The sequence below is a fragment of the Vanacampus margaritifer genome, chromosome 13, assembly GCF_051991255.1.
Source record: "Vanacampus margaritifer isolate UIUO_Vmar chromosome 13, RoL_Vmar_1.0, whole genome shotgun sequence".
Taxonomy (NCBI): Eukaryota; Metazoa; Chordata; class Actinopteri; order Syngnathiformes; family Syngnathidae; genus Vanacampus; species Vanacampus margaritifer.
This window is the reverse complement of record NC_135444.1, coordinates 6,379,185-6,404,680: the sequence shown is the minus strand read 5'-3', so window position 1 is coordinate 6,404,680 and position 25,496 is coordinate 6,379,185. Positions and strand designations below refer to the sequence as shown.

Here is a 25,496-nt window from a genome sequence, read left to right as displayed (position 1 = left end):
TGTTAATCTTCTAATTAGAAGATTTTAGAGTCATAAATGATCAAATAAAAAGGCTAGTGTAAAGATATTTGGGACAAATTGCTACATGGAGCACCTTTAAAGAATATATTTACATGTTCTTTTTGCACTTAATTAAATATTCTTATACTAAAAATGTTTTAAAATTTTGTCTATCAATCACGGAATCAGCATTTTCATATACCATTTAAAGTGCAAATACCAGAATTATACATTTTGACGGCACTTCAGATAATTTCACACAGTTGATGCACAGCGCTGCTCGGACTGGGCAGGAATGCTTATTTCAAATTAATCCACCTCGCTTCTATTTGCTTATTTGATTGTTTATATTAATTTCAATTTACCCTTCTTTGACTTGACATATTGTTCATTTCATAGTACCTGTCCTGTACTCAATATCTCCCCTTATTTCCAGGAGAAACGCTGCCACCTTCTGACAACTATTAGAAAGCAAGAAACAATACATTGAATTCGGAGTTGGACTCACTCAACAGAATGCCAAGAGTCATTTGTCCCATTTTGTGTCCGGAAACATTGTAAAACTGGCATGCAAAGCAAAATGGATGCCCGGGGCGACAGTCAGATTTTGATGTCCTTTGAAAATGAATTTGCTGACGGGTTTAGTCGTTTCAAACCCGAATTTGAAACATGACCCTAGTTTAAAACCCTATTTTCAAATCAAAACCATTGTCTAAAACAATATTTTGAAATCAAAAACCTTGTTTAAGCCCTACTTTGAAACATTAACCATAGTTTGAAACCCTGTGCAGTTGTGATGGATGGACATTTTGCCATCCGGATGCCCCTTCCACATGCCTGTGAATACACAATGGGGGTGCAGTGTTGCAGATTAATTCAGTGTCAAAATGTTATTTTTATAAAGTCTGACTGATTTATACTGCTGTTGAATTGGAAAGGGAGTGGATTTCCTACTGATAACAATAAGGCAAAGAATGAAACTCAATCTTCTTATTTTAGTAAAATATATTCAAACAATAAACGGCCCACAACATAACTAAGTAAAATGGAAAAAAGTGTGCAATAGTACATTGTGTTCCAGTGCACGACTTCAACTGTTACACATGAACTGAGACCTCGATCCTGATGATTAGTATTAATTTTGCATCCATTCTAATCAAGGAACTACAATCCAGCTGCTGGTCTACTCATTTACAGTGTGTGTTTATTTCCCCGCAGAACAAGTCCCATTCTAGACGGTGGCCTCAACTTCCTGCGCCTCTTCTCCCTCCAGGAGGCTATATGACGCGTGACTCTGAAAAGGCCTCTGCAGAGGGTGGGCAAGAAGTTTGGCCATGCAATTGTGCAATTCGATGGCGGGGCCGCTCAAGGAAACCTCAAAGCGATAGCACATGCCCTTTGAGTCCAGGTTGCAAAAAGACGTATAGTTGTCCTGGAGACAGAAAACAAAAGGATGAGAATGAGAAAACAGTAACACGCGTAGGCCCTAGCAACTTGGTGAGATTCCCCACTCACCCGCCAGCTCGTATCCTCGCCGTGATCTTCAGCACCATTGTGGAGGTAGACCACGTCGAAGAAGAAATAGGGAGACTGAAGCATTTTCTGAAGGACACAAACAAGAAAAACATTCATGGCTCTGCTCAAAGGCACCTGGACAGTAGTTGGGAAGCAGACTGACATCTCTTCAAAATCTAATTGTTAATTTTTTTGGTATGCAGTTGACTCAAACCAAATACCAGTCATTACAAATGATCTACTGCCACCTCATGGATGCTTGAAGTAAATGAAAATAGGTGAGAGAGCAAGCGTCTCATTCTGACTTACACTGACTGCCTCAGACGGGTTAAGCTGCAGCTGTCCAGCATGGCGGCCGTAAATAAGTACAGATCGCACCACGTAAGGAGGCGGCACAGTCTGAACATTCTCCATTGACGGCAGCTCAATCTTCTGACGACTGTTAATCAGACAAGCCTATTTTAGTCAAATGATCTATGCTGTAGAATATTTTGTGAAATGAAGATGATGTGTGAAAGAGCTTACATGACACTCAAAAGATCTTCCAGGTCTGCAGAGGAAAGTTAAGGCTCAATCTAAAATTACTTCTTGGAATGGTACCTGAATGGGCAGTAACTGGAAGGATACTAAATGTCTCACACACGTTGGTCTCCAGGTCATACAGACAGCTGCACAGCTCTCTGGGGTCTGAAGTGAAGCCTGAGAGCTGAGACAAAGTGGAACGATCAGGGCCTAGATCATTTATTACCGGGCGGCAAACAACCACTTCCTCCTGCCTAAACATCAATGACACAATCTCACCAATTTACAACGACGACCCCAAAACAGATATGAGTGGAGAGCTCCTTTGAAAAAACAGGAAAGAACCAACTAAGGTGGATTCTTTAAGGTGAGATTAATACAATATGGAAACTTGTCAAAAACAATTCAAACAGTGGTTTATATATATAAAAAAATAAAAATTCTACACACTCATGTTCAAATAGCTCATTTCAAAACCTTCCACCAGCGAACACGTTCCAAATACCAGTCAGTGTTAGCAAAAACCCTTCAGGCTTCTGCTAGGAAGCTAAACAAAAAAAAAAGTTTACAACATCTTAACTATATTTGGGGTTCATCAGAGGAATTTAAATAGTGGCAGTTGTGTGCTGACTGACATGATTGTGAATGGTTAATTCTGAACACAGCAACATACGTCTCAGTTATAAGATGGTGTGTACACTTGTGCAATCACATTATCGCTGTTGGTTAAACGTACTATCCAAATTCTTATTTTTTTGTAGGGCAAGTTATGTCACATTAATTGTGATTTAAAAATATATATATTTATCTTGGTCTGTTGACCTTTCAAAGCAACTATAAATGGATCTTGAATATTCCCGTTGAGTCCAATTTTCTTTCTTGATTAATTAAAAAAAAAAAAATCTAAACTTCGTTATAAAGCACCCTGCTACAAAAAAGGTTGGAGGTTACATGAATACTTTCAAAAGTGACTCACCCACAGAGCGTCGTCATTAACCACCACCAGAGCAAACTCGTGCCGTTTGTCAATCTTGTGCTTAGTTCTGACAAACATCTCGATCATCTTCTGGGAAATGTTCAGGGCATTGGTTTTAGAGCTGGGGAGAAAAATACATGATGGGAGGGGGGTGGAGGGTGGGAATCATTACTACTTTCAATGGGTTGGGAAAGTTTAGACAAGGAGCATACCCATTAAAAGACTCCAGTTTTGGTAAACACATCTCTTCAGAAAGGTCCAGGCAGATGATCTACAACAACACACATTCTATTAATCTTGTGATGATTGTTTGAATCTGTAAGAAAAACATTTCTAGTACGAATACAAAGGAGTGGAAAACCCAAAATATGAGCCTACCACTTTCTCTGGACAGTTAACACGAGGAACTCGGATTTGGTAGTCTGCCGGTGGCGGGACAGAGGCTGCCATTGCGGGCTGCTGTGGTGTGGGTTTGGGCCTCTCCTTGCATGCAGCAACCAAAGCATGTTGTATGGCCGTGGAGGCAGAAGCGCCGGCAACGGGAGCGACAGTCTGAGCCGCAGCCGCGGAGATGGTGCCGGTGGTGGAAGACGAAGGACTGTCACTGGCCGAAGCCTCGCCCTCGCCTTCGACACGGCTGCCCACAGCCGGTTGCGATAAAGTGGGATTACCGCCACCTCCGAGGCTACCTGTGCTGCTTCGACGGTCCTCCGCACCTTCGGGGTTGGAGCGGGTTCGCGGTCGCAGCTCCACCAGGCGCTCCTCGCCATCTGCGGGGCCAGGCTCGGGCGTCTCCATGGATATAAAGGCTGCTGAGTTCTGAACAAGAAAGGGAAAATGTCATCTGTCTGTCTATTTTCTATAGCGCTTGTCCTCATTCTGGTTGTGGGTGAGCTGCAGCCTATTCCCTATGACCTATCCCGCTTATACTAGGATTGGTCGCCAGCCAATCGTAGGGTATTTAGAGACAAACATCCAATCACATTCTTTCACATCAATGGATACTTTTTAGTCTTCCAATAAAATGAACTTCAGGTAAATGTTTTTGGAATAGGTAAGAAGCCACAGTTTCTGAAAAACACCCACTTATGTACAGGGAGAACATGCGCAGACTTTAAAAAAAAACGAGATTTATCTACTACTATACTATAAATATACTCAGATTTGCTTCCCTGCTCAAACTAATGATAGTATAAACCAAGCACACAAGTAGCATGATGAATTGTAACTGTATTGTTTGTAGTGTACTGCATGTAGTCTGAAATACGCTTTAATACCTTAGAACGCAGGTATATATACAAATTTAAAAAAAGACACTACAAATAATAAAACAATATAATTTATAATTATTGTTTGATGACAGCGCAGTAGCAAAAAAAAAAAAGAGCAGTTAGCATTAGCATAAAGCAAGCCTTAATTGGAATTTCAAAGCGTAACTTGCTCCGTGCGAAAAGACGTACGATTCAAATAAAGACTAGACCTACCAAATTAATGGCTTTGATAGTTCTTGGATGCAAATATCGTGAAACTCATTGAAAGTAGACCGATGTATCGCCTAGCAGCTAGCGTTTGTTTTGAACTTCCGCACAGGAAATGACCACATTTAAACCTCTGGGCATTATGGGTAATGTATTTTTGTAAAGAAAGTACCTTGCCTACGCCTCGCTTCTGAAGAAAACAAACTGAATGTTGCATAATTGCATGTCTGTAATGGTGTATTTCCAAAATATTTCACTTTATAGCCTACTTGTTATCTATAGGTTACACCAAGAGAGTATTAAGATTTCGAAACATACACAAACAGGTATGGCAGAAGGCGCGCGCGTGCGCACGCGCGCACAGACAGACGCACGCACACACAATTGTGTATTGTAAGGGTGGGCAATTTTCAAAAACAAATCCAAATTTAGAACTGTAATAAGCCACTACTTAATTAATTTGCACACATTCTGCGTTCACACCATTGGTCAAAGCCTGCTATTCAAAAAGCATGAAATTTAAAACTGGACAAAACAGGAAGCGACACAAAGTGACGAGGAATGGGTGTGGATGACTTTCCACTTACTTCATTCATCACACTAAACACTGGTTGGCAGATATGCAGAGAGTGGCAGACATTCTAATCAACATTTAACTATAAAATAATTGTAGCGACAGTTTAAAATCTTTTTTTTGCAGTGGGAAGGGAACATCTACGGTAGAAATTTCTTCTTAGCCCTAACTATCAAGTATGGAGGTAGGTCATGCTTAAGCGCTTGACTATTTAAAATGTGACATGATGTTTTGATGGTACATTATGTAATATGTTAAGAAGCTTTGGAAATAACAATGACATTGTAATAGTGTTCAATTAACCCCTGAGACAGCAAGATTTTACTGTAGAAGAATGATAAACCTATGAACGACTGCAGCAATAAACAAATGAATCTTCTTGTAATCATGTCATGCTGGTACAGTATGAACATTGCATCAGCAGAAAATTTACTCAGGATATTCCATTATCACAGTCTTCTGTCAATATATAATATGTGTGTTTACATGAAAACATGTTAGGTCTTGGAATTTCATCCAGTGGATGTTTGGAATAGTCATGCAGAACAGGAATGTATCCCTATTGTTCTCTGTCTGATGGAATGATGAGAAATGAGGAATTCAAATATGTCAGCAAAAGCTTCTGCACATTAAATAATGACAAGAAACTACACGTTAGCTTTAACGTTGCCGTTAACTGTACTTTGAGATGGATGGTTAATTGTACTTGATTTTTGTGCACAGCACAAGGTTGTTTGATGCACAAATATTTGTACAGGCAGGAAGTTGCATACAGGATGTTTTAGTTTCCCCCCTTTCCGCAGCTCAAAACAATAGGCGCCAATAACACATCTACTTTGAGAGCACAAAATATTTCATCTTAAAAAATAATTAAAAGCCTTCTTAATGAGGCCTTCTTAATGAGGCCTTCTTCATTCATCCTAATTAATATGAATTAAACGAGGAATAAGCAGTTCAGATAATGGCTGAATGGATAAATGTGGTGCACAATTAAAAAAATTGCAAGTAACCTCTTTCAAACTGTTGTATTGTGATTGGTCTGCCCTCTTGTATAGCTTCATTAATGTATAATCATTTAAGTTGTCTGTACCGAGCTTTACATTTTAAAAAATTAAATATCAGTCCTAACAGATTAAAAACACATGGTTTTGCAGCAGTTCAGTTTGGTCCGATGTGACAGCCTGGACACGGCATCTGACAGTGACAAGGAGCTGACGACGCGCTTCGACCATGGGAGTCTTTACCCTCAGGTGGAGCCTTCGCCTGCGGAATTGGCTCAGTGTGAAGCTGAAGTGGGCACGTTGCTCAGCATCATCGCTGAAGTCAACAAAAAGATGGGCTCATTGAAGGCACCAAGGTAGTGTAAGCAAGAGCAAGGTGATGTCAAGAGGTTCTGAATCTCAATTGGACCAATCTGGTTAAATACATAAATGATGCAATCAGCATTTAATTAAAGCAGCGTAAAAATGCTCTTTCGCAGCGAACCAGGTGATTTGAGACCACCAAGACCAGCCAGCGCTCTGTTTCCTGACCTGCTTTCACACAGGCTAGTGAGAAGCATCCCAGAGAAGAACGTCACCTCTGATGTCAAATGTAGATCTTCACTGCCTTACCGAGGTTTGTCTCTTTTTTTTCCTCCCCTTAAATGTTGCCCATGTAGTGCCACTTAGTGTTGGGTAGAGATCATTTCCTGCTAAGTGACTGAATGTGAGTGTGAGTGTAACTCATGTAACACTCAGCTCACAAGTATCATGGTCAGGATAAGCATTCGAAAAGGTCATGGACAGGCAATGCCAGGGCACGAGGGCAGCATTATGGGGATAAGAGTGATGACGTTTCTAAGAGCGAATGACTGACAGTGTCCCTAGTGTGGTCCATGAGATTTTTCAAGGGGCCCTTGTGACCTTTGCCAGTCACAAAAAAAGTAAAAAAAAAAAAAAAAAAGGTTGCCTGTAGAAACATGAGATGATAAAATAATATGTAATCAAACACTTAAAGTCAAAGCCTTCGGTAAATATTTAACCTGTCTTAATCCACCAATTAATTAACATCTAATTAATATTGTGCTGCATTCGAGGATCGTTTGAAGTCGGATTTAACGCACTCGGAGTGTCCCATTCTGCCCTTAAAGTATTTGAGGCAAATGTAAACAACAAAGATGTCTGAATCTGATCAATTCTTTGTTGTTGTAGTTACTGCAGTCATTCTAAATCACGTTGTGTCACGTGAACATATGTCTTTTATTTACGTTTGCTTCAAACCCTTTGAGGTCGAAACTGACACAATCCATCTATCCATCCATTTTCCGAACCGTTTCTCTGAGTGGGATACATCCGATTTCCCATTATCCTTTAATGCAACATTTTTCCTCAGTGAAATGACACGATCCGCTCATTGAAAAGCATTCGACTTTGAATTGTTGTAATTTGACTTGTGAGGATTATTTTGGTTTGAAAAAGTGCTTAAATGTTGTTTGACTACTATAACAATATGCCTTGTTTGTGTGTTACTCACAGGAAAAAGCAATACAATACGCCTCGGAAACGAAATGTTGCATTGTGGAAATAGCAGAAATGCCCGGATGTTCGGAATTGTCAATACCAGCACTTTAACTTTGCAATTCAAGAAACTGTCAATACTAGCCTACATAAAAATACAACACGATATATGTAATCTAAGTACATCATTTTCAGACTCAATATCCATCTACAATAAAAAATTACAAAAACATAAACAGTTATAGGCCTATTATCAAATATAGTTATACTGTATGTGCAGACATGATTTGCCAGTTGAACTTGGCTGTAAAATGTTTTGCTCTGACCAAAAAAGAATGAGAAGATGCTAACACGTTTGCTCGCTGGCCTTATAGACATCAGGCTGGCACAAATTTTAAATCTGTTTGAAAAAAAAAAGTGGCTTCCTGAATCGTGTTATTGAAATGATTAATAATTGCATCTTCATATATATTCCCGTAGGGGGCAGTAGTGTCATGTGGACCGAACTCAAGGGGGCTCTGTCTGCTGTGGAGGACTCAATCAACTGCCGACGGTCCTGGGCAGCCCCCATCACATCCTCTGACCGAGACAAACCCAAAGAGCATCTGAGAGCAGCTCAGGACAGCTGGGACAAGACTACTAAAGTATTGACACAGAAACAAATACAATATTAAATATTTCCAAGTCATTCTGTGTCTTGTCAGCAGTCTTTTTATCATCAGTTTGCGTCTTTCGGTCCCTACAGGTTTTGGAAGAGATGGAAAAGGAATATGGGATTTGTTGTCCACCGGATGTAGCAAGGGAAACATTCCAGGAGGCAGTCATGGAAAAGTGTGGTGACGTTCCTCCCTCGCAGGCTCAACTTGGAGAACTGCAGAGAGCGCACAGCATCAGCCAGGTGGAGGAGGAGAAGAGCAAGGTGGTGTGTGTATTTAGAGTCGCAGTATTTTGTAATTATTGTAGGGCCACAAAATATTTTTCTTTGTCATAGTATGCCCATTTTTATTGCCGGGGCAAAATTATTGATCTGTGGCATCGACTTTGGTGACTCATCAGTTTCAACAATATACAGTAGACTATTCAAATCAGACAAAGTTCTTCTCCTGTCTTCCAGCAGGTTGGCCACCAGAAGGCCTGGAGGTCAGCCATTTGCTCTCCTTCATACAAATCTTCAGGCACCACTGGGCCTCATAGTGCTGACCGGGCCTCCTCCTCCTTTCCGGGTTCTCCTTTACTCCTCAGAAGAGCAGCAGGAGGCTCATTATCTTCAGCAGGTGACAGCTCTCCACTGAGTTTTGTTACCTCGGGAAGTCCTTGTTCAAGCCCCAATGGCTTGGAGACTGAGATGGAACGGCTCAACAGGTGCCATGTCATTTCAATTTAGACCTCCTTCAATTACTAACTACTACTATTACGACTACTGCTAATACTCTTAATTCACACTCAAACCTAATGGGGAAGTCAAGTCCAATTTTTATTTTTTTTTACAATATTATGTTCTATGTTCACCTCAAACTAGTCTAAACACAACATTCTCATTAATATTGTGCTTGTAAAATATAGCTAAATCCACCCGTTTTTATCCATCCTACTGGGTGGCCATTTTGTCTCATACTACCACTTGCTGTCGCCTGAAAATGAGATAACAGTGTCTATGGTAGACACTGTATTGACTCTAAGGGCTCAGGTAACGGCATCATTGTTCACCTGTTTGCTTAGTTTGGTCATGAGACGTTCGCAAGCTGAGCCCTCAGGCACTGTGATGTCATTTTCAGTCGACAGCAAGTGGCAAAATGGCCGTCCCCAATGACATTTTAAGAACAGTAACAAAATATTTTTACTTGTCACTTCCCAGTTCCCATCACTGCTGTTGTTTGGATAAATGTGTCCAATCATTACACATGTGGTGTTTCCAGGTATCTTGAAAAACTCAAGGCCAGGAACGAGCGTCTGACTTTTGTTTTGGAGCGAAGGAGGGCAGAGTGTGAGCAGATGAGTGCTACGCTAAAGCGGCTTGAGGATGACTGCTCGGCCATGCACTTGGCTCTCCGATACTGGTACACAAATAAAACAAGGCATGCTTATCATGCTTATGATATCAAAATTGTGCTGTGGTTTGTTGCTTTTCCCAGTGAGGAGTGTGAAGAAGCCTACAGCGAACTCTTGTCGCTTCACGATGCTCAGAGGCAACAAAGCATCCCTGCGCAGATCGTCGGTGTGTACTCAGCACACACTCGTACACATGTTTTGTGTGTGCTTGTTTCACAAACACCAATTGTAATTTTTCTTGTCCTCAGCAGGAGTCGATAACAAGCAGCAGCCTGGCAGTCCATCACCTCAGAACAGGAAAATGGGAAGTGAGGAGTTGTCAACCAGCTTCACGATAGTTGATGTCACCAAGGAGATGGAAACACACGTACAGAGGTGATATTTTGAAGGACTTCCTGGCAAACAAAAACTAATATTAGCAATGGCGAAGTCATTTAGAATCTGTAACTCCAGAACTCCAGAGCTGACTGATCGAGAGGTTACGCTCCGTCAGCTGATTGAGAAGCTGAAAGGAAACCGTGCGGCCGTTTGCCTCCCAAAGCCACGTCCACATCAAGCAGAAGCCAGAATGAGCACAGATGTCGGTTACACTTCTGGGCTGAGAGTGGGTCACAAAGATAGCACCAAGCTCGCTGAACGCAAGAGAGATAAGACATCTTTGTTCCATGAGCTGATCACAGCCAGGGTAAGAATCTACATCAATGACATCCGCAATAATTTCAAGTCTTGCTCTAAATATGTAAACTAGGAGTGTCAGGCGATTACATTTTTTAATCGTAATTAATCACATGACTTCAATAGTTAACTCACGATTACTTGCAAATTTTACATCTGTTCTATCTAAATGTACAATAAAATGTACAATAAAATATTTTTTCCCTAAACTTTCATACTCTTGTTAACATAAAAGTGGGGATTTTTTTTTTAAACTAATAGAAATATGGCTGCATCTTTTAGTCATTGATACAGTAATTTGATAAAATTTAGTTAAAATTTAAAAGATGTACAGTACCGTGTGATACACTGATATTTATTTGTGTTGAGGTAATTTTTCTGCCACTAGATGGCATAATTTGTAAGACATTGGTGACAGCTCAGTGCATTTTTCTTTTCATATTAAGAGCTATCTAATCTTTAACATGAAGTAACTTGTGAAATTCTGAACATTTTTTAAATGGCAAAATACATCTTGACCCCAGTCTCCACAAATATATGCATTACTTTTAAATTTATTGCTGCTAAATTTTGACATGGATGTGTCTGCTGCGTTGCGACTGGAATTCCCAATGGAATTAATCGTGCATTAAAAAAATTAGTAGCATTAAAGGAACTTTAAATTAACTCCAAATTAACGCTATCATTTTGACACCCCTAATGTAAACACTTAAAATGTGTATGGTTCCCTCCTGAATTCACTCAATGACTGATAATAGCTTACATTTTTTCTGCTTGTTCAGGAGGAGATGTCGGATCTCCGTGCTGTGATTCGTCTGAAGGAGAAAGAGCTGAGGTGTCTGGAGTGGAGCGCGATGGCCCGAAAAGCACAGGAAGCATCTGGAGCTCGAGTTCCAGAAAGCCCCCAAGAGGAGCAGCAGGATCGTAAGACTGAACAACAGGTACGAATTGCAGCACACTTTTCCTTTACTTTTTCAAGAGATAAAAAGTCAAGGTGAAACGTACAAGAGGGAGCAGGACGTTGGTCTTTTGTGGCAGACCCGATTCAAATCTGGGTGTCCCACCTGGGAAATCATACATCGAGCTACCAAAGCAGAGAATCCCTGCAGGCCGGGTGGGATATTTTGGTCAAACAAGGTCTTTAGATGAGAGCTGCTCTTCACACCTCTGCCACTGTCAAAGGACAAGGACATGGCAGCACACATCTTAATATGGACAAGTGTTAGGACACATTTTTAGATGGTGTTTGATTTAGTTAATACAAGTTCAACGTATATCAATTTTATCTCTTCATATGTGTTTTTTGCTTTGTTTTGTTTTTCCTTTTTAGAGGCTGTGCGAGATTGCTGATAAAGCGTGCAGTGATGGTGACGTATCTGGGCTCAGGATGAGGCACATATTGAAAGAACTGCAGGCACTACTTCAGAGGTTTGGTCATCAGCATACAGTGATGTCAATCAAACCCTCTTGGTGTTTTTTATTTTATTTGAGTTTTTTTGCACTTTAGCATATGTATATCATCAAAATACTTTCAGGTAAGACTAAAATGCATCTTCTCCTCTTTGGCTTTTAGGGAACAAGCCCTAAAGAAGAGATTGGCCTTAGTTTATGACTCATTGAATGGAACGCTCCCAGACAGCACTTTGAACAGTAGGGACAGTGACGAACATGCAGCACGAATCGCGCAAGTGCACAGGTATACTTGTCCGAATTCCTGTCCAGAGTAGCAAAAGAATGTTCAACCGTTTGGTAAGTGTAGTGTAAATCTCTCTTTCTGAATTGTCACCCTTCCAGTAAGGCCTTGAGCTCATACAGACACATTCGCCGAAAGTACAGGGAGCAGGTGTGGAAGCTGGAGCAGAAGCTAGCAGCCATGATGGAGAATCAGCACATCCAGAGCGAGACGTCCAAGGCTCTTGGGGAAGATTCAGAATGGAGGAGGGAAGAGACTGTGCTGTGATTTGTGTCTTATTAAAAATATTTCAAACACTACATATATGTACATGTTTAAATGATGTGTATGCATAACAGTCAGACACTGCTTGTTCATCCATTGTGGAAGTACAATAAACTTCAATTTCATAGCAGAACTCACTAAAGTACACTTTATCTGCAGTCAAGCCAAACCAATTGCGTTGAATTAAGAAAGGAGGAACATCTGGGAACTGTATTTTAATATATATATATTTTTTTCTCACTTTAATCAAGTTAAAGGACCAGGTCTCTTAAATTATGTAAAAAAACAACAACAATATTTTTAGGTTTTAGGTTGTAGTTTTGTACACACTCTAAAAATAATTGGGTCAAAAATAATGCAAAGTGGGTCAAAAAGAGACTGACCCAACTTTTTTGGTTATTCAATTTACCCAAAAAGTTGGGTCGAAAGAATAAAACACAAAACAGCCCATACAATTGGGCTGCATTGTGGGTTATTAATTTAATATGGCCCAACTTTTGGGATTTAAAAAGTTGGGTCGATTAATTTTTTGACCCAACTCAATTGGGTTATTCAATTAACCCGAAAAGTTGGGTTTAATTTATAACCCACAAAGCAACCCAAATTTTTAATCCAACTTTTTGGGTAACTAAAAAAAATTAAAAGTTGGGTCGGTTCATTTTTAAACCCAGTTGAATTGGGTTATTTAATTTACCCAAACAGTTGGGTCAAATGAATTGGGTTATTCAATTAAATCAATTAACCCCAAAAATTCGGTTTAGTTAATAACCGACAAAGCAACCCAAATTTTTGATCCAACTTTTTGGGGTTAAATAACTAAAAAAAAATAAGAAATTATGTTAAAAGTTGGGTCGGTTCATTTATAACCCAAGTCAATTGGGTTATTCAATTTACCCAAACAGTTGGTTTAAATGTATAACCCACAAAACAACAACAAAAAATGGGTTGCTTTGTGGGTTAGTAATTTAATTTCACTCAACTTTTTGGGTTAAATAACTAAAAAAGTTGTGTCGGTCCATTCTTGACCCATTTTGGGTTATTTTTGATCCAAGTGTTTTTTAGAGGGCAAAAATGACGTTTTCTGTTTCCTTTATTTGCAATCTATTATTGCACCATTCTGACCTTCCTTCCCACATCCAATCTCGCAAGTCATCTCTCAATCACCCCGCTCCCCTCCCCTCCGGCCGACCCTGTGCCCTGTCCCATCCGAAAAGGTCATCCGCAGCTGTGGATGACGGTCAGGAGGTTAAGGCAAAGGTTGAGTGTCACGCCCACAGGGTCACAGCGATGCCTGGCCCTTGTGTTGTGCTGTGAATTGAAGCTTGACAATGGCAGACGAGGTGGCGAGTCCCCGGCGCCCTGACTCTTGGCCGGAACGCCGTTTCCCGAGCAAAGGTCGCCATAAAGGCCTTGTCTTTCCCGCTCCCCCCCGTACGTCCAGGTCATCGTGGCTATTGTTGTAATAGCTGCCATTAGAGCAGATGATACAATTATCATTCCCCTTTGTGTGTGCGTTTCTTGAAGATCTATGTTTAACGTTGAAGTTCATCAAAGTTTTTTTGGGGATTACACCGCGGTCGTAACCTCTACTTGACTCTTCTTGTATCAAAGAGAGTGCATTGAGTGGGAACATGTTACCTTTTATCATGAGCAAATGGACAGGAGTTCAACCATACTGGTGTCACATTAGCTCATTCTCTTGAATTTTGGATCAGTATTTGGAGAAATCAGCTACAGTTAGTTAACGGGTTTTTAGAAGAGATTAAATCAAAAATGTAGGTTAATTAATTGATGTTCATCTTTATGTACAGTATGTTTGTATGTATGTACAGTGTGTATGTTTGTTCTATTGAAAAATACTAAACTACTGTATGTGCTATTTGACTGTAGCTAACTTAGTCTGTCTACCAAATCACAAATATTTCAAATCTCAAATAGTTCAATTGAACATTCAATGTACAGAACTTACACAGGCCTGATAACTTTTTTTCTGATGATCCTCTTCATAAATCTCTGTTGACTAAGACACTTAAAATTGCAACTATTGTACATCTGTAATAGCAATGAATGAAAGCAACTGCTAAAAAAAAAGTACACAGAATAACAAATTTATGAACTTCAAAATAAAATATTTGATTGTTGACTTGTTGTCAAGATGGACTCACACCTGTATGGGTTATCAATCAGTAACTTTCGTTAAAAGATTGTCATGATTGCATAGTACTTAATTTCTCTCTTTTAAATTTTTTTTTTTTTTAAATACATTACTTTTTTTTTAAATGCGGTATTCGACTTTATCCAGAAAAGATTAGGATATTTTTCGGATTCTCGTTTTTCCAAGGAAATTTTCCTATCCAATCCGAGCGCGATGGCCCGGATTGAAGGATGGGACCAACCTTTACAAAAAGGATATTACCCACAATTCTTTACGGCAGCAAGATTTAAAGCAACAGGGTACCGACGTAGTGGACAGAACGCAAAGACGATTGCCTTTTTCACTCAATAATGTAACAACACTCATTTAATAAAAATTGGAATAAAACTTTTTTTTTTGGTCACAAATGGATAATGAATTAAATCAAGAAATATATGTTCAAAGCAAAGGGGACAAAAATTTAATTAAAAACACTTTCCATGATTTATTTGAGAATGTAGAATTTCAAAATCCTTCACAAAAACATCAAATAGCACCTGTGCTTTCTTTTTTTTTTTTGCTCATTTCATTAATATTTTGCCTGTAAAGTCAGCAAGCGAATGGCTTACATCAGCAATATTCACCGTCGCACAATGACGTCAGTTAGTAAAAGCGTGTTGTCCTTTCCTATGTTCGAAAAGAAGCACCTTTTTATTTCTCCTTGACCCGATGACGTAATCCAACAAAGGTGAAGGAAAAGTGAAATAAACTTTAGGAGATTTGACTTTCCAAAAAAGGCCCTAGGACTTCTGTCTTCTTTTCAGTAGCACAAATAGTTTTTCGCTTTGTTTTTGGTTTTCCTCAAAAGATTATTTTTAAATTTCTAACACTCGAACCTGTGTTAGTTCAAAAAGTTTTGTCATCGTTTAGCATGAAATCTGTAGATCTCAGAATACTGTACTACATCTTTGTGAGTACAATTAACAGTTTGTAAATGTTGGTCTCAAATTGTGATAGTTGAGTTGCGGTGGCCATGCTTTCGTATGCACTAGCTGCAGCAGGTCACAGTGACTTTTGTTGACAGCATTATCTTAAAACTCGAGTACCACTGTGTGCACTTGCTTCTTCCTTTCTGCTTCTCACTCATGTTTACTTTGTTCCAACCACTGGCACCAGATGGGGGAAGCGGGCCTGCATAGTTGTGTCACATGTTGAGTCCCTGGCCAACTTGACGTCATCCGCCCATGGTGGTCTGATTGCAGTTCCTTATCAACAGACTTTTACCTCCTGCATTACCTCTATCAAATCAGTTTGAGAGGAGTCGCTTCTATTGCAGTGAATCAAATCAGCTGTGTTCATGCCGTCAACAGCGCAAAACACACATTTTAAACTGTGGCAAGCTCCTTTACGAAATACTAAAACAAAGTCTTCCCCGCCCCTGCGCAGATTTAGACCTTGCCTGGTGCCAGACTCGCACTGGTCACGAAAATGGAACCCTCGGGCTTCAAGGTATATTTAATTTATTTAACACCTTGGCCTACAGGCTCTTTCAATAGATACTTAATATAATGATGTGCTGTGAATTCACTCGCTATATGTGGCATTAACCTTCCCTCAAATTTACTGCAGGCACTGAGGAAGCCTCCATGCTTGCAATTTTTCAGGGCCTGGTAAAAATACTCCAACCACCTCCAACGACCGAGGCTGTCAGTCAGCGCTGCGTGGGGGTGGATGCCATCTCTCACTCCAACACACATGCGCGCACACACACACACGCACACACAAACGAGGGCGCAGTGACTCAGGGGTTTTAGGTCAATTCATTTACTCTCCATCCGTTCCTCATTTTAATAAGTTGTCCCTCTATAATCTATGCAAAGAGATCACAGCCGGTGCCGTCATCCCTTTCTCCGCTAAAGCTATTAGCTCACCTGTCACAGCTTCATACCCGCCCTCCTCTTCCCTCTGATCTCCACTGAGCTGACACCAGTGGGTCAACGGAGCCAACAGAGAGGTCAGCGAGGTGATGAAGAGCAGGGCCAAAGATTTCAACTCAATCCAATGTGGGTAAATCATTGCTGTAGGAATTGCAACTCATTTATTTGTATGTGCCGCTGGGGCCGGCTAGCTGCATGCTAGCATCGCAGATCCTCAAGTTAAGCAAGTTTTTTTTTTATGATAATCAAAACACCTCTGTCACAAACATAGTGATGTTCAAGGGGTTGTACTTGCCAGTCATCCGTTTTATGTATCAGAATCTTGCGATGGAGAAAAATACCTGTACTCGTTAGCTGTAGCGTACGACGGTGACGCTAGCATCATTATGAAACCAACTGGAGAAGCTACGAGCCACCACTAAAGTATGTTACAGTGAACTAATTAACACCCTTTTTTAAATTTAATTACATATCTAAAAAAAAAGGCGGGGAAAAATACTAATTAATTACAGTAATACCAAATATTATAGGATATAGCCTATACAAATATTTGATGAATTTTCAAAGCAAATTCTGCATTTATTATTTTTGATTGTTTCAGTCCAAATCTCTGTTCATATTTTATACAAGTATCAAACATTTTTTAGTTTGAAACTCATATGAACTGTACAGTATATAGTTTAAAGTTAAGGTTGTTAGAAAAATACATTTTATTGTATTTTTGGGAATATTTGTGGTGGGTTTTATTGATTCCACCACCGAGGGTTACAGTTGACGATAGGTAGAAACTTTTGAGCATGCACAGAAACATAAATGTAACTTTTGGGATAGTGCTATAGGAAAGCAGTACACGATGGTTTCTGGTCCATTGTATTATTTTTTCTCCCCTTTCAAAATGAAAAAAAGTCCAACATTTCAGATAACTTTAAATCGGAAAAGCATTTTGTTCTCTGGTTGCAAATAAGCATAATAAAAATGAATGGAAGAACTGTTTTTGATTGTGAATTCACATCATTAGTACTGGGCCCATACACTGGAGAACAATTTTTTTTGTATGAGTTTAATTATTGATGAAAAGAGGGTGAATTGCACCAGTTTACCACATTGCACATGCACCCAAAAATAAAATACTTTTTTGTATGTGCAGAATGAATAATAGAATTTAAAATGTATGTTAAATGCGCCGTATGGGAGGGAACAGTTTGTTATTTACTGTAGTTTAAAACAAACATAAGATCAACGACGAGAACGGGAACGGCAGCAGATGACATGAGCTAATGAGGTTACTTGGCAGCTTGTGGCCGTTAGATTACTGCACTAAGGTGTTTACAGAAGAAAGACGAGATGGGCGGAGCTTCCCTCTAATACTGTTAGCGCATTTGAGTCATTTTCCCTGAGCAGATTAGGTTCATAGTATAGCCCTAAGAACCCTTATTTGACCTCTAGCCAATGTCTAGGGCACACTGACAGAGCAGATTGGACAACGATTTACAAATGCGAGAAGTCAGGAGCATGACAAAATGTTGTGGCTGCACTGAGTGTTAACTTAATGCCCTGTCTGAGAAAACGTACATGGTGACGGTCTCTCTACTGGATTATACTCTGACACCATATTGACAGGCTGCCAGTGGTAATCATTTTGGACCCAGGTGGCTTGGGGGGGGGGGGGGGGGCAATAGGGTCCCTGTATCCGCCTGCTGGGGGTCAGTTGGGGCGCTTTGGTGGGGCTGGCGGACCACTCTGTATCCTGGTGGTATCCCGTCAGCTGGGTCCCCCGGGGCTCGGCGCCCTGGCCCACCTTTCCCTCTTGAATGGGGGTGGCCGAGTCCGTCTGTCCCCATTGTGCCTGCACAGTAACTCCAGGACACTTGTGATGACTGACGTGCATGCGGGACCGTTTTGATTAAAGCATCTTTGTGCAGTTTGTCACTTTTTTACTCATGACTGCCACCTCTGGCCCAAAGCGTAACTGCAACATATGTATCAGGCTCGTTCATGGTGCGCGTGCGAGTACGTGCAAGATCTTAAAGCGACACAGTTGACAAACGAAGACATGACTTCAAAGAAACCGTGGAGTGTGAGGGTCCGCACACTCTACTATAAAAGGAAGATAAAAGCTGATAGAAGCAGTCAGAGTAAAACAGTCAGGGCTCTTCGCACTCATCTGGGCATTGGTGGAGAATGCATGACGTAGAAAAAAGCTTTAATATTACCTTTTTAAACTGCACAATGCACCTTTAACTATAATGTTTCCTTTGACACACACCCTTGGATGAGGCCACTCCATAATTGCTATACGCAGTCCTTAGGACTTTATTCAATTCCTTAACGGTCCTTTCACATGCACTCAGTTTCTGTAGGTGTAGCCACACTCTAAAAACAGTTGGGAAAAAAGGGACCAACCCAACTTTTGGGAGGTTATTCAATTAACCCAAATATTTGGGTCAAATAAATAATCCTCAAACAACCCCCCAAAAATGTTTATTAATATTAATTTAATTTGACCCAACCTTTTGGGTTAAATAGCTAAAAAAAAAAGAAAAAGAAAAAAAAAGTTGGTTCAAAATCATTTTTGACACAATTGAATTGGGTTATTCAATAACCCCCCAAAACTGTGTGAAATAAATAACCCACAAACAGCCTAAAAAAATTGGGTCGCTTTGTGAGTGATTAATTTTATTTGGCTGGTCGGCTCATTTTTGATCCAATTCAATTGGGTTATTTAGTCAACCCAAAAAGTTGGGTCAAATTAAGAATCCACAAAGCAATCCCAACAAACTCGGTTGATTTAATTTAATTTAACCAACTTTTTGTTAAATTAATAAGCCATTTATAATAACAATGTTTTGGGTTGTTTTGTCAGTTATTCATTTGACCCAACTCTTGGGGTTAAATAACTCAAAAAATTGGGTTGGTCCATTCTTGATCCAATTTGGGTTATTTTTGACTCAATTGTTTTTAGAGTGCACAGTAGAGCAAAGATGGGCAACTGGCTGCCCTGACCCACACACAGGTTATCCCCTCAATTAATTTTTGAACACACACACACATGACGTTCTCAGTCCACATAATATAGATAGGACTGACTCCTATGTAACCTTCACTCACCGAAATGTTTAGGACTAATTCTCAAGATTTATTTCAAGTGCATATAAAATTTCCATCCATTTGAATTAAAGGTGTCAAAAATAATTATTTAATTTGCAAACATCTACTTTTATTTTGGAAAACTGACCGAGCTAGTAACTGAATCCGTTTGAAAAAGATTGGTGAGTAAAACATCACTCCCTCTTGTGTCATATTGTTTAATTGTTGTTGTTCTTTTAAATTGCCAAAATAATGCCAAACTAACAAAACAATTGATTTGTAATACACTTCAGTGCAAAATAAAAATTTAATCAGATTATTCAATTAATTCTGTGATTTATTTGTATTTTTTTCAGGTTTGAGAATTGATTGCTCAGGAGGTGTTTTTCACCTTGACATATTAGAACAAAAGCAGTCCCCTAAGCGGGCATGCTTAGTGAGTTGCACTCTATCTAGGTGGTCAAGATTTGGCTTAGCACCAGAAAGTGGTACCAAGGAATGTGTTCAAATTTGACACTCCCCCCAAAAAAGTGGCAGACCACAGGGCTGTAATTGCATTTGTGTGTATTACCAAAGTCTTCATTCACATCTTGCATAATTCTACAAACGTATTATACAATTGCCTATTTTTGAAGAGGAAAGTCAATTTACACTCTGCTATATATTTTTTGTGCACCTGTGCTGAGTTTCAGCAACAACAAATTATGATGAGCTACAACTGCCTGTCAAATGATGGGAAGCAACAGTACAAATGCTTGGGTCTGATTTTCAGGCATTTGTTGTTGAGTATTTATTTTTCTCACAACTTTTTACTCTTACGTTTGGAAACAGACGTCTGTACTTTCTACTTCTTTGTGACAATAGGATAATTGCGTTTCTCAACCTCCGGGAATGATGGCGTAACATAAGAAAAACACTTAATGAGAGAGGCCAAGTCAATTACAGTTGAAATTTTTGAATGGTTGAGCCCTTGGTCATCTAAAGTGGGGGAATAACAAGGACAGCAGCATAACATAGACTCTTAGGATGTGAACCAGAAAACATAAACACCCGTGACAAGAGAGTCTATCCATGACTTACAGGCCACAATTTTTTTAGTTCAAGATGTAATGTTAGAAAATGCTAACTCTATCCAACTTCCCCCCACCTGTTATTTACGAAGCTTCACCTACAATCAGCGACTATGTGAAACAGTCAACAAAGGACCGACATTTTGGTCTGAAGACACAGAGGAAGCGCTACAGCAGCATTTCAATATCACAGACTGGTTTTGTTTTTACCCAGATGTATGTATATTTTTTGTTATTCAAAAAGGATATATCATTTATTCAAGTCAATACCCATGGCATGTACTTAGTTAAATTTCAAACGTATTGGTATAATGTAGGCCAAATGCTAAAAAAGAAATGGCTTTTTTTCTTTTCTTTTTACTTAAGCATATGCAAGTCAATATGCCCATGGCATTATGGGAAAAAAGCTAAGTTTTTAGCATTTAGCCTACAAGTACCTTTGAACGTAATTGCAACTACGTTCGAATGTAGTAATGCTAATAGTTGCTAATCTTGCTAATACTTGCCCATTTGCCAGTCAAAAACATTTACTCCACATTGGTAAGCTTGCCTTTTTTTGAACACGTAATTTGCATCCTACGTTACAGGAATGGCACCATTTTCAGTTTTTCTTCGATGGAGAAAGACCCAGTGGAAGCACTATTAAGTGATGTCTGCCATATAGTGGTAAACAATGTTATTAAAACTTAAAACATGGAAGCATTTTCCTATTTTCAAAAATTATTTGAGGGGACAATCTGTGAGGGAGCACGGTGGCTGACTGGTTAGCACGTCCGCCTCCCAGTGCTGAGGACGTGAGATCGAGTCCGGGCTTCGGCCTTCCTGGGTGGAGTTTGCATGTTCTCCCCGTGCTTGCGTGGGTTTTCACCGGGTACTCCGGTTTCCTCCCACATTCCAAAGGCATGCATGGCAGGTTAATTGAACACTCCAAATTGTCCATAGGTGTGATTGTGAGTATGGTTGTTTGTCTCTGTGTGCCCTGTGATTGGCTGGCAACCAGTTCAGGGTGTACCCTGCCTACTGCCCGAAGCCAGCTGGGATAGGCTCCAGCACCCCCGCGACCCTTGTGAGGAAAAGCGGTCAAGAAAATGGATGGATGGATGGACAATCTGTGTGTGGGTCAGGGCTGCCAGTTGCCCGTCTTTGCTTACTGTGCACTCTAAAAACGGTGGGGTCCAAATTAACCCAAATTGGGTCAAAAATGGACCGAACCCAACTTTTTGAGTGATTAAAATAATTAATAATCCACAAAGCAAACTAATTTCTGGGTTGCTTTGTGGGTTATTTGTTTGACCCAACTTTTTGGGTTAATTGAATGACCAACTGAATTTAGTCAAAAATGAACCAACCCAACTTTTTGAGTTATTTTATCTAAAACATTGGGTCAAATTAAACAATAACCCACTAAACGACCCCATTTTGGGGTTGTTTTGTGGGTTATTCATTCGACTCAACTTTTAGGGTAAATTGAATAACCCAATTGAATTAAGTTATTTAGCCCAAAAAGTTGGGTAAAATTGAATTAATAACCCACAAAGCAACCCAGTTTTTTGGTTGTTTTGTGGGTTATTCATCTGACCCAACTTTTTGGGTTAAATAACTCAAAAAGTTGAGTTGGTCCTTTTTTTACTTAATTTGAGTTATTTCTGGCCAAACAGTTTTTAGAATGTTTTTAGCGATGTAAAGTTGTTTATTCTGTGGCTTATTTCATCTCAACCAAAGACATGTTTCACATTTTCAATTTTCAATTCAGCAAATCCACGGACAATAACTTGATACCTTGTTGGCAGCCACCTCAAGGCAGCTGATTTGAATGACAAGGACACACACCAAATGGGAACTTTCCCACCACCTCCAGCAGGTCCTGGGCGGGGAGCAGGCGCGCTATTGATTGGACGCCGCATGTTGCTGTGCGCTCACCCCAGCAGATGTTTTTCTTTGGCAGGTTCCTTTGCCCTGTTTATTCTCAATTGCTCCGTCATTCGCTCGAGGTCAAAGGCCTCTGTTTGGAGGGTGGTGTGAGGGGGCGAGAGAGCATGATGAAAAACAGAGAGAGAGAGAGAGAGAGAGAGGTTGCTCTTTGGGCCAAAGGGTGTGAGAGCTAATGAGGAAGGAACAGGGAGTCATGTGCTTGTTCTCGTACGTGAAACTACTTAAATGAGTTAAAGCTCAATCAAACTCTTCTTACATACTCCCAGACTAATTGTCAGTGCATTATTGTATTTATAAATATACAAAAATGTGCAACTTGAATGATTATACTACAGGCCTTTTTAGAAGAACTACTAAAGTAATCTTACAATATTTTCAAGACTTCATACAATTGGATGTTTGTGTGCTCATCACATGCTGTATGCCCCCGACTGCACTCCAAACCAAAGAACACGCGCTTCCTGCCGCACTTCATTGCCACATGTTGACCTCTGCTCTCCTAACCTTGCTCACCAGAAGGTTTGAACACACACACACACACATGCACACAAAGCTAGCATGTGAAAATGTTTTCAGATGCTTCATCATCAAAAGGGCTTTTGTGTTCTCTTGTCAAGGTAATATAAGTGGCTGCAGTCCGACTACCACACAGGCCTTTGACTGGTTAAACCTGTACAGTGTATGGTGTGGGTACATTGGTACAACCAATGTGTGTGCGTGTGTGTTCAGGTTGTGAAGTCCTCAGGTAAGTGCCGCCTGCAGCCTGTTTTGCGGACTCTTGACTGGGTTAAGAATGTGACGACTCCGCAAAAGTTGACTTCATGCTGAGAGCAGCTGCATTCCTGACCCGCGGTTCAAAGAGCAAACACCAGACAGCACTCTTACATATATGCTCAACACAAAGTGTGACACTTGGTTGGCTGCTACACAAAACCTGAGGGTCAAAAAAATGCATCATGGCTTTAATGTTGGAGACAGTAAATAAAACAGCAACAATGATTAAAATGTAAAAGAACAGTAAAGAGACCATGGCAATAAATATGAACTTTTTGGGTGTAATGTTACATAACTAATCTTGACGACAACCTGACCCAGAGGTCAATGGTCCCACAGCATGGCAGCAATCAAGCCAAATTCGAGCCTTTCCCCCCCCCTTGCGATGAAAGTCAGAAAAGGCCAGATACTTGGATGTTGGTGAAAGATTATCCTGGGTGATTATCCTGTGGTGTGTAATGTGTTAAAAGCGATTAATCCTTCCTAATCTGCTCAGACAGCAGTTGGGGCCGAAAATCGTCAATGTTAAACAGTTCAACTTTTACAATGCAAAATCCTTATGTGTGTGGTCAACATCGGGTTCGGTTGAGCCAGGATCTCCGTGCTTAGCTTGCCAAGGGTAAATAAAGAAGCAACTGGTTGTGTTGAGTCTCCCAAGTTAGCATAACTTTAGCAACAAGTTAGCATAGCTTCTGCTCTTTCTGTATTTCACCACAGTCTGGATGGCCGGTGGCACCATGCTTAGGGTGACCAGATTTTCAAAGTTAAAAAACAGGACATTACAATTTTGCTGAAAATCAAATGTATAATAAATTATCACCAGGAACTATTTATAACAAATTTAATCAATAGTCAAACTAGTTGTGTTATTACTTTAGCTAATGCTAAAGCTATCTTGTTTGACAGTTCAACAACTGTAAATATGTCATCGTAATCGGCATTGTCCAGACTTTTTTGCTCAGTCCCGGCAGATATTGGAAGCTGGCCGTACCATATACCTCACTGTGATCCCACATTGTAACAGTGGAAATTTGCTGCCAGAAAAGCTCCGCTTGCATGGGGTCTGACCGCATTAGCATTCGGCTAGTAGGACTACGGCTGTGTTCGAATGTCCACCCTACTCCCAATAGATAGTTCCCACGAAGTCAGACGGTGGGCGTGTCCAGCTCCCTTCCACCATATTGTCTGGATCGTCCCCGTCACGGCTCGAAGCGAAGCTGAGACAATAGCATAAACGATACATATTAAAACGGCTAAATAGACGCATGAGCACGAAAAAGTCCGGGAAAAGCCTGCAGGCGAAAGAACGCCAGTGGTACGATGCAAAAATTGAACTGATCACCGGGATCCCTATACATTGAAGAAGGAAGATCGCGACAGCCACCGGTTACGTACATGGACGCCGTGAACTACCTTACAAATGTGAAGAGTGCGTGAAACTTTGAACAACTAAAGGCATATAAATCAATGGAGGCATTCAACCAGCTGTGTTGTGGATGGGTGCACGAAGTGCAACGCATGACCGTGAACGTCAATGTGTTGATAGTGACAGCAAAGCTACGTCCTAGCTAGCCTATCTTATATGCACTTATGGAAACTACAGTTGTGCCATTTTAAGTACGCTGGCATTATGTTTTTGCATATGCGCACGCTATTTTACAGAGGATATGTATGATAACAGAAATGCCCTTTTTACTTGTGCTATGTGGTTGTGTGAAGCCATTTATTGTCAGGGAGCACGGGGGTACAGTTTGTTTACTACTGTGGGATTTAGCATGCAGGCGCTAGACTGAACAGGAACGGACAATGTGCGCAATGTAAACATGCTTAGTTGAAGAAGAAACGTTAAAAGGAAAACTAATTAACCTGTAATGAAGTGATCTGGTGGTCACGTCATATGCAACGAGGAGCAAAGAGTCACCTGGCGAAACAGAATGAGGGCACTATATATTAGACCACTATATAATGCGGTGGGGCTATGTGGTGAATGAGGGGTTAGGGGATAAGGGTGGACATTCGGACACAGCCTACATTTCCCAGGATTCTTAGACACAAACAGGAAGTAATTCTAGTTCCAATATGACGAAAACACACCTACTAGCGATTTAATTTAGTGTGATTCCTTTTCAATTGGTTTATCGTTTTCATTTCCCAGGATTCTTAGACACAAGCAGGAAGTAATTCTAGTTCCAATATGACGAAAACACACCTACTAGCGATTTAATTTAGTGTGATTCCTTTTCAATTGGTTTATCGTGTGATCTGTAATATGTTATCATACACCATGACAACTGTGTGATTTACATGAATATGGCCCA

At 40.3% G+C, this 25,496-nt stretch overlaps 3 protein-coding genes across 13 annotated transcripts in view; 2 read left to right on the top strand and 1 right to left on the bottom strand.

Annotated features, from left to right (window-relative positions):
- gtpbp3 (GTP binding protein 3, mitochondrial) overlaps window positions 1-1,366 on the top strand; it is a 31,554-nt gene extending 30,188 nt beyond the window's left edge. For all 3 annotated transcript variants that reach the window (XM_077584710.1, XM_077584707.1, XM_077584711.1), the window contains one exon: window positions 1,219-1,366. The gene's annotated coding sequence lies outside the window, so the exon portion shown is untranslated. The remainder of the gene's footprint in view (window positions 1-1,218) is intronic.
- Window positions 988-4,622, bottom strand: babam1 (BRISC and BRCA1 A complex member 1). The gene is made up of 9 exons (XM_077584712.1): window positions 4,498-4,622; window positions 3,392-3,832; window positions 3,226-3,284; window positions 3,014-3,134; window positions 2,143-2,221; window positions 2,041-2,065; window positions 1,825-1,954; window positions 1,516-1,602; window positions 988-1,432 (listed from the first exon to the last, which is right to left on the bottom strand). Exons 2-9 carry the CDS (start codon window positions 3,809-3,811, stop codon window positions 1,232-1,234), a joined length of 1,122 nt encoding a protein of 373 aa, XP_077440838.1. The 5' UTR covers window positions 3,812-3,832; window positions 4,498-4,622; the 3' UTR covers window positions 988-1,231.
- A 488-nt stretch (window positions 4,623-5,110) lies between these two features.
- On the top strand, window positions 5,111-12,287 carry ushbp1 (Usher syndrome 1C binding protein 1). 9 transcript variants are annotated; one of them, XM_077584549.1, is made up of 14 exons: window positions 5,111-5,249; window positions 6,220-6,422; window positions 6,546-6,682; window positions 8,044-8,207; window positions 8,309-8,482; window positions 8,678-8,925; window positions 9,480-9,620; window positions 9,696-9,778; window positions 9,861-9,987; window positions 10,066-10,297; window positions 11,070-11,228; window positions 11,618-11,715; window positions 11,861-11,983; window positions 12,082-12,287. In XM_077584549.1, the coding sequence occupies exons 1-14, from the start codon at window positions 5,244-5,246 to the stop codon at window positions 12,245-12,247; spliced, it is 2,061 nt and encodes a 686-aa protein (XP_077440675.1). In that variant the 5' UTR covers window positions 5,111-5,243; the 3' UTR covers window positions 12,248-12,287. The 9 variants fall into 9 exon arrangements, with proteins under 9 accessions (XP_077440675.1, XP_077440676.1, XP_077440674.1 ...); XM_077584550.1 differs by having other exon boundaries at window positions 8,309-8,485; window positions 8,681-8,925; XM_077584548.1 differs by having other exon boundaries at window positions 8,309-8,485; window positions 9,864-9,987.
- The last annotated feature ends 13,209 nt before the right edge of the window (window positions 12,288-25,496 follow it).